We start from the raw sequence: 9,461 nt of genomic DNA, 5'->3' as shown, positions 1-9,461 counted from the left end.
TGCGCGCTAACCACTTGACCGCCGTGCCGCCCTATATTATTGTTATTTTACATTTTTTTAATGTTTATTTTCACAAATATTTTTTGTTGATATATGTTTGAAAAACACAACTCCCTCACTCTATTGTGAAATTAAAAAAAATATATATATTTTTTCAGTTAACTATAAGGCCCATTATTAGACAAATAAATATTGAAATATAAGTTTAATGCCGTAGTCTGGCCACTAGGTGTCAGTAATGACAAAGCATTCATGACACATTTCAGTACATCAAAGTTACTCAGCCAAGGCATGTCCGACATGATAGATTGAAAAGAAGTCCTACTCCTATTATGTGTGTAAGTAGTACGTTTTTGTTTTTCTTCCCCCAGTCCGTTTGATACCCTTTTACCCTTTTAAGTTTCCAACTTCGAGGCTAACTAGCTAACTAGTTAGCTCGTTAGCATGCTATGTAGCCATAGCCTTCGCAATGTATGACGTAGACAATTAATAGTAGCGTAAATGTGACTATGGCGGTGTTATTTCATGTATACACGGGTCTAATAATGGTTAAAAACGTATTTAGAAAGTCCATGCTGTAACTACGAACATATTTTATGTGTTAATATGGAATCCTACTACTGTCGGGTCTGGAACCAATTAACCGCGATAAACGGGACTATTGCTTGTATACTGTATATAGTTCACAAATGTACGTGTCTATACAAATATTGTATGTGTGCCTTAAATCTTTGTCCTGTGTTTTATTATAAAAATCACAAACGCTTTTGGATGGAATGTCCTATACTTTTACCGTCTGGCCAACAGGACATCCCACTAAACTTTGATTGTCACTCTGGCTCAAGTCCAGAACTGAGGAGAAAGGACGCCCCCCCCCCCCCTCCATGGAGTCAAAAACCATCTCAAGGAAGTCATTAAAACTTCAGCATGAGCACAAGTCTTCCCTTCCTCTCTAAATATGATGTATTTCGCCTGTATTTCAGACCTGCAGTGAAGTCGGAGAGGTTGCCATGGCAACTACAGAGATGCTATCTTACAAGGTACTGACATTCAAAATACCTCAACGCTATCATTTGGTGAAGGTCAAATTACTGCAAGTTGGCAAATTCATGAACGTGAATTCATGAAAAAGTATGCTTATTCTACATGCGATCATTACTTCAAGTATGCACACAAGTACATTTAGAGAGTCTTTTGATGTGCGTTGCCAAGGCAACCCTTACCCGTTTCCTCCAGTGGGCACCCGGCCCCAAATGAAGACCACCAAAGTATGTTTGACTGCCATTGTCCTCAAATTTGCACAGAGCTGCAAAAATTCAAAGACACTTATGGTATGCCCCCCTTCTTATTTTACCCTGTGGCCAGTCATGTTGACCTTCCGGGCACCCCCCCCTCCTGTGGAATTCTGGGTGGCAGAACGCATACAAATTAGCCTTGACTAAATCACATCACGTTATGTAAAGAACAAAAGCAAGCAGACTTAAAAAAAAAAAAAAAAAAGGCGATGGAAGAGAGACGGATGCTGGATCTGATCATTGTTTTTAACCCTTTTTTCCCCTCCACTGGCAAATAGAGTCCAGCTTTTTGGAGCGGATCCCAATCTTAAAAGTAGTCTTTGATTTCAGGGGCTTTGGCACTGTTCCTTCTCCCCACTGCTTTGTTCCTCTTGATGGATCTGGGCAGCCCAGCGAACCGTGACCCTGCCAGCCCACCCCGACTGTGTGAGACACACACACACACATACACACACATGCAGACAATACCAAAAGGAAAAGAAGGAGAGAATGAGGTTTAAAAAAAAAAAAAGGTGGACAAACGTGCTGAAAGAGGATCTCTGAATCCAAGTCTCATCACTGACATAGATTACAGGCGCGCTGAGTGTGGTCACTGCTTTCATTGTGTCCGTTCTGATAAGTTAGCCATGTGTGATGGGCGACGACCAGAGTCTAGACTGCGGCCTATTCAGCTGCTCCCAAACACCTGTCACCACATGGGCCCGCCGTGAACTTGAACAAGAAAAAAGAGAAGAAAAAACACTCAAATTAACAGACCTCCCTCCAGCCTCTTCACTTTCAGTCTTATCGTCTTTCAGTAGCGGTCACATGACAGGCGGAGCGTCACGTAGCATGCATGCACAGTTGGAAAACAAAAAAAAAATCTACAAAAGACAAGATCACTTTTTCCACTTTGTCGTTATTCAGGTCTTGAGCACGGAAGAGATGAAAAGAATAGCTGCTGCCTGAATGTAGTGTAACAATCTATTCTATTTGACAAATACAGTTGTTTTATTTTTTTTATGCAATTAGACCAGTGTGACAAGATGGAGTCACAGGTAAAGAGTGAAGTGTTTGTTGTTAAAACTGATTGGATGCTAAATAAATAATGTTTTCTTGCTGGACATAATTCATTCATTTTCTACCGCTTATCCTCACGAGGGTCGCAGGGGGCGCTGGAGCCTATCCCAGCTGTCTTTGCGCGAGAGGCGTGGTACACCCTGGACTGGTTGCCAGCCAATCACAAGGCACATATAGACAAACAACCATTCACACTCACATTCATACCTATGGACAATTTGGAGTCGCTAATTAACCTAGCATGTTTTTGGAATGTGGGAGGTAATGGAGTACCCGGAGAAAACCCACGCATGCACAAGGGAGAACATGCAAACTCCACACAGAGATGGCCGAGGGTGGAATTGAACGCGGGTCTCCTAGCTGTGAGGCCTGCACGCTAACCACTTGCAGCCCACATTGCATAATAATGACTACATTAGTTGGAAAACAGTACTCGGATTGTAGCGATACACTAACCTCACAATACATGATACTGTATTTAGCTAATGATATGATATACGTACATATATGGCGATATACAGTATGATTCTATATACTGTCCTAATAACAATTTGAAAGGGACTGTCAATCCAGTGTATGGATTTTAATGAAAGTGTTACCATATTGCCTATTTAAAAATAAATAATAGCACAGTCAACTCTATTTTATTACAAAACCACACCTTTTTCCACCTTTTATTGGTTCAGTCATTTCTCCAGGTCGTACATGGATTTGAAGGAGATGTTCTTGGTTGAAATTCGGAGGTAATGTAGTTGCAACAAATCCTCCTCCCGAGCCTCACTTTCAGCCTCCAAACTATCAGACACATTAAACTGCTTAGTGTTGTTAAATGGCGGCCATGTTTTAATGTCGCCCTCTTTCTCCTTGTTTGGACCAACAGTTGTTTCCTGACTTGTGTTGTCCCTGCTGTGCATGACGCCCTGAAACAACCAGGAACTGGTAGCTAGGGGTCCATCATGACTTAACGCAAGTTCGGTGGTGGATGTTTTGGTTGTTGGTGTGATTGATTCCAATGAGATAGTTCCACTAGCGTAACCAGGTTTCTTGGGTCGTCTAACTATGGGAGAGTTCTGGACAGTTGGTATGTTGAAATGTTTAGTGTAGTTTGCGCCGACGCGTATGCCTCTCACTGTGTTGCTGGTGAAGGAGCCGAGGAGCCTGGCTTTCCTCTCAACAGGCTTCCCTAATGTGCCGTTTGGCCTCAATCTTGCTCTCTTATCAGCGACTGTGGCGCCCCCTGCCGGTGTGATATAAGCTGATGCGACCACACGACTTAGTGCGGATGACAATGCTGCTTTTTGGTTTTCAATTTGCATCTCCTTCCTGTTGGTTTCATTTTGCTCCTTAGGGTTTGGGGTTTTGCTTATATTAGGACGCCTCAGCTGAGAGAGGTTCTCTTCTAAACCGTCAAAAATCTGCTGAACGACAGACTTGTGCGATGATGCGACTTTGGCGACATCTGCTGGTTTAAAAGTGCTCAATGGTGGAAAGCCCAACGTTTTCAAGCCCTGTTTCTTTTTGTAGTCTCTGAGAAATCTGTGATCCTGGTTTTTGGCTTGCTGGGACCCAGATACGGATGGAGGGTCCGTGGTGTTCCGTGGCACTGGCACTGGAGTGGCTCTTCTCTGGCTGAAACTATATTTTGATGACAACAAGGGATAAACATTGACTATTTTGAATGTATGGCGCTGTCCTTTATTGGATGGAGAGAAGCTGGGAAAGGCCATCGACGTCGCCCAGTGAGAATGTTTAAAAACCCCTTTCGAGCTGGAGATACTTCTGGTTGGCACAGCGATGGCGCTGGATGATGTCTTGCTGCCGGTGGCGTTGCTCCTCTGGAAATGTGCAACAGGAGGTAGAACACTTTGCAGCGGTGTGCCTGTGCCAACTCCAGAGATGTGCTGAATCGGAGCTAAAAGTGCAACATGCTCTTCGTTACTGTTTGATTGTTCTAAAGATGGTCTGTACAGTCTAACTCCTTTATCTGTCCGTCTATTAGCCATTGCTGGATTTGTACCAAGCGTCTGTGCAGCGAAAGATGGCTGCAAGTTTTTGAAGAGAAACGAGTGGACCTTCTTATGTCTCCAAGTATCAGTTTGACTGCCACTGGATGCGAGCTCCTCCATGTCCTTGGGGTTACTGTGATGCCCTCCCGGTACTGGCAGTGAACTAGTCGTATAGCGGCCAGTCTGGAACGAAAGACGGGATGATGTTTGCCACACGATTCTACCTCCTGATTGAGCTCTTCTGCTTACATCTTCATATGTATCTTCCGTAGGGTTTTTGGAGCTCTGATATGGATACTGACTTGCTATTAAAGGAGCTTGTTTCCGGATGAAGGCTGGGTACATATTTTGGCTTTGTCCTCTGTATTGGGAGACACTGGAGAAAAAGCCGTCTGTCGGTCCTGACATCTCTGGTTTGGAATTTAGACTCAAAGCTTCCTGTCTTGATTGACGTCCAGGAGAGGGCAACAGATACGAGCTGTATGCAGAATACAGTGGCCGCTTCACTGCTTGGACTCTCACTGGACTGGCTGTAAGAAAATTATTGTCACTGATTAAAGATTGTAAAGACGCTTTGCAACAAACTTAAAGTGACGTGAACACAAGTTAATATATGATTTCAAGTCGTTGCTGTACACGCAGTGTGGAGAAAAGCCTTCTTCGACAGCTCGCCCGTATGGCCCAGCGGCCTGTGGAGCCGCTTACCACTAGTGCTTTATAGGGAGATGGAGGTGGCACCATGGAGGACGGAAGCGCGGTTGTAGCGTTAGCCTGGTTCGATTGTGACTCTGATTTTATCAATCATCTTTCATTATTGGTTATTAGTGGGGGGTACTGATACATTTACGTAAACCTGGATTGTGCAAGGGGGGTCAAAGGTCTTTTGCTTATACGCCCTGTCCTAGCCATCCTGTTTTTGTTTGTTTGTATAGATGGGGGAACAAGGATGAAAAACCGGATGAATAAAACTAAAGCTAGATTACAGTTGTGTATTATTTACATAATTACACTGAATAGTAGGGTCGCAAGACAGCTGGGATAGGCTCCAGCATCCTCCGCGACCCTCGTGAGGAAAAGCAGTAGAAAATGAATGAATGAGTAGGGTCGCATAGGCATGCTGAAGCCTACCCCAGCTGACTTGGAAGGAGAGGCGGGGTACACCCTGGACTGGTGGCCAGCCAATCACAGGGCACATATAGACAAACAACCATTCACACTCACATTCATACCTATGGACAATTTGGAGTCGCCAATTAACCTAGCATGTTTTTGGAATGTGGGAGGAAACCGGAGTACCCGGAGAAAACCCACGCATGCACGGGGAGAACATGCAAACACCACACAGAGTTGCCCTTGCGGAGAATCGAACTGTGTGGCCAAGATGGTAACCACTCATCCACCATCCGACCTGGCTATTTAATATTTTTCCTTTTTTTTTTTTTTTTTTTTAATTTGTCCAGTAAGCCTTGAAAAGAGCTATTATTTTTACAGTCCAATTTGTCCAAGTCAGAAGAGACATTTCTATAATTATTTCATTCCAGATATTTTATTAAAAAGCTATTTTTGCATCATTGAAACTTATCAAAGAGAAATTAGGCATAATGTATCATGTCGAGTAACCGCTATGAAGCATATCTGAATTAGTGTCTTTGGATATAGATATTTTGTAATATAACCAGTAAAGTAGTATCCATACAGAAGAGGAATACTTCAAATGTATTGAAATAAGGAATCTCTGAGTAAATATCAATATTGCAACTAGCAGCAATCCAGGCTTGATTAGTATGGACAATAGACATTTTATGGGTAATGTAGTTATTTGCTTTTGTGCGGGGTCTCAGAAAGTAACCCCCGAGAATAGAGGGGATTTATTAAAAAAGACAAGGTGTGAATGAATTAACAGTAATAGGTAGGATTAAATAAACTCTTGTTCTTTTTACCCCTTTTCGGACATTGTGAGCCATGCAAATGCAGTCATGATGTTCTTTAATGTAACTTGTTAAGCATATCCGCTACAAATAACCATGATTGTTAAAGAGCTCTATAAAGATAGACGTGTGCAGCCAGCAGAACGTGGCCTGTTTTGGGCTCACCTCTTGCAGGACGTGAGCACATGACCAGCGACACAACAGCTGCACAGACCAGCACAAAGACACACAGGAGTCTGCAGATGATGACATATACGACATAACACTCTGAAGAGTACTGCTGCAACCGGTGATAATAGTAGACTGGCACCAGCCAAACCCCCCCCAACACAAGTTTACCTGTTGAGAAGTAGCATGATGAGCAACTTCCTCTGTGCTGCACTTGTTTGACCTGTCAAGCAAACAAGAAGTGTTCCTGCTCTGGTGAGTCTGATTGGAGGTAATGCCTTTCACCTGGGCTACTTCCTAGAATCATGTCAACTCTCTTGCCAGTGAAGGTAAACTAATCTTTTATATAGATTGGTATATTAGAAATGTTTTTTTTACAACAGGCTGAATCACAACATTAGAGATTCATTTGGATTTTATGTAACATGCATGGAAAAATATCACATATGCTTAGTGAATTAATTCATAGTTAAAAGAGGCCACTCAGGTTACATCATTGCAACAGAATAATAATATTTATAAAGAAAATTCAAAAAGAAAGTTCAAATTGTACTGAAGAGCTAATGAAAGTTGACCCATTCATCTTTTTCCATACTTTCCAGAACGGCCACACAAAGATTCCACAGACTGACTTTGGGAGAGAGGGTGAGCAGGCTGCTCTCACAGAAGCTTTGCTTGCAGTCCAGCTGCCTGGGACACTTCCAGCCCGTGTAAGTACGGAAACAAAATGGACACTCAAGTATTGAGTACATCCTTTTTGCTGCTTCGGAGAGAGTGTGATGAATAATACCAGCATCCTATATTTATACCCCCCACACCAGTACGAGGAGGGAAGAGCTGCAAAGACTCAAGTGCGTCACTGCATATAAAATATAGATGATGTAATGGATTACAGTCCAAGGGACTGTATGCAAATGGCTCAAAACACCACCACCAGATCAATTATGTTACCAATAATTGTTTAAAAGAACAGATGCATTCATTTCCTACAACTTATCCTCACAAGGGTCGCGTGGGGTGCTGAAGCTGTTTTGGGCGAGAGGCGTTGTACACCTTGGACTGGTCGCCAGCCAATCACTGGGCACATATACACAAACAACCATTCACACTCACATTCATACCTATGGACAATTTGGAGTCTTAATTAACCGAGCATGTATATTTTTGGGAGGAAGTCAGAATATAGGGAAAATTCCATGCACGCAAGGTGAGAACATGAACTTGTGTACTGTTGACAGCACAATCCCGTGATCTTTACTACTGTGGTTGCATCATGCTGATCCCTATTTGATTAATAACGAAACCAACAGCTCCTTTCCAGCTTGCATCCATCCTGGTTACCGTCATATCTCCAAGGGTTTAATTAACTACCTGATTTTACCTCAGAATGCCTCATGGGAGTTCTGCCAGGATAGATGCAGACCAGAGGAGGTAAATGGTGTGAAAAGCAAAAAAAAACTGCCTTCAGATATGTGTTTCGTTTTAAGATTTGTGCAAAAATGAGATGTCTGTATTATTTGGGGTGAAGTTGCAGCAAAGCGAGTCTCATTTGCTTCTTCAGTACGTCACAATGGAGGATGTCCTGTTCTGCTATGATTGCTGACTGTAATTAACAGGAAATCTGGCTGTATCTTAATCCTAAACACATGTAGACATTATATTCATGTCCCGTAAGCTTAAATGTTTGCAAATGTGATCCCCAGCGTCTTTAAAGAGGATGTAGCGCCCCTTCAAAAAAAAACATGAGTGGGGAGAAAAGAAGGATGTGCAGAAATCCACACATACTGTGACCTGTTACTTCCTTACACAACTCTGTTGTACTGCTTGTTTTCATTAGCCTCCCACCTATGTGACGGATGCTGAGTTGTTAAAAGGATGAATGCAATGAGTCACAGTCTGAGGATGTGTTTATGCAAGTCATTAGCATGGAGTGGAAGTATATTTGTGGAATGCATTTTCATTTACAGATTATTTTGTCTGCTGTCTATCATTACCTAACTATCAATAGTTGTAAGCATCAGTGCACATGGTCATCGTGATAGGACATGCTGTTCCCCAGCAAATGCAGACCTGGGCACCGCCTCTGGTGCGTCCTCCCATGATCGAAGTATCCTTGGGCAAGATACTCAGCCCCCAGTTGCCGCGTCATCATAAGGTAAATGTGGTAACTCAAACTCGGTTTGTGTACCCTGAAGGTCGAAAAGCGCTATACAAGGGAAAGTATATTTACCATTCTGACTGGCAAACCGCTGCTCTGTGTACCCATGATGATGCTTTCACCTTGTCTTGCAGCACCCGCACCTGCTTTCAACCATGGAGACTCATCTGCATGTTCACCCAAAAAGTGATAGCAAGGACACCCGTTTCATCATCAGCTCGAATCAGCTCACCCGAACAGAAAATACGGGAGGTCGTCGGGCCTGATGAGCAAGGAGTTCATTCAGCAGATCGAGAAGAAATTCATGTGCATGCAGATAGTTGATGTTATCTTCTGACTGCTCTTTGTCATATCACTTGTGTGGTTGTGGTGGTTTTTGGCCAACGTTTAACTACAAATGTTTGCCTTGTGTACCACTGTATAACTGCAGTAGCCATGTTTTGTGTGTGTGTGTGTGTGTGTTCATCCACAACACAGGTGCATTTTATTGATGGAAATTTGAATGCATAGGAATACTGTAACAAGATCGTTGTGCCATTCATCCACGACCATCACCTCACGTTGCAGCACGATAAAGCATGGCCCTGTGTTGATCTTTTTGCAATTCCTGGAAAAGCTGAAAACATCTCACTTCTTGCATTGCCAGCATTACCCACCACACTTGTCACCCATTGAGCATGTTTGGAATGCTTTTGATTGGCATATACAGTATTTGAGGTAAATGTTGGTCAACATATTTAGAGAAATTTGTGAATATAAGAGAGACAGGCCTAAAACCTGTTCTTAAAACCTGTGCCCAGTGGGGGAAATAAGCATTTGATTCCTGCTTAGTCAGTTTACCCCCTTA

At 42.8% G+C, this 9,461-nt stretch overlaps 1 protein-coding gene and 1 long non-coding RNA gene across 2 annotated transcripts; one reads left to right on the top strand and one right to left on the bottom strand.

Annotated features, from left to right (window-relative positions):
• The first annotated feature begins 586 nt into the window (after nt 1–586).
• LOC131125984 (uncharacterized) lies at nt 587–9,363 on the top strand. The gene is made up of 5 exons (XR_013629715.1): nt 587–1,040; nt 1,626–1,721; nt 7,059–7,166; nt 8,294–8,611; nt 8,749–9,363. It is a non-coding gene; the product is annotated as an uncharacterized LOC131125984 (long non-coding RNA).
• Nucleotides 2,983–6,760, bottom strand: LOC131125924 (uncharacterized). Its single transcript, XM_058067971.2, has 3 exons — nt 6,628–6,760; nt 6,454–6,524; nt 2,983–4,890 (listed from the first exon to the last, which is right to left on the bottom strand). The coding sequence occupies exons 1-3, from the start codon at nt 6,642–6,644 to the stop codon at nt 3,041–3,043; spliced, it is 1,938 nt and encodes a 645-aa protein (XP_057923954.2). The 5' UTR covers nt 6,645–6,760; the 3' UTR covers nt 2,983–3,040.
• Nucleotides 9,364–9,461: the final 98 nt, after the last annotated feature.

Source organism: Doryrhamphus excisus, linkage group LG2 (genome assembly GCF_037039965.1).
Source record: "Doryrhamphus excisus strain RoL-2023G ecotype Guam linkage group LG2, RoL_Dexc_Guam_v1.1, whole genome shotgun sequence".
NCBI classification, from domain to species: Eukaryota; Metazoa; Chordata; class Actinopteri; order Syngnathiformes; family Syngnathidae; genus Doryrhamphus; species Doryrhamphus excisus.
The sequence above is the reverse complement of the archived record's forward strand: the minus strand, read 5'-3'. Positions and strand labels throughout refer to the sequence as shown.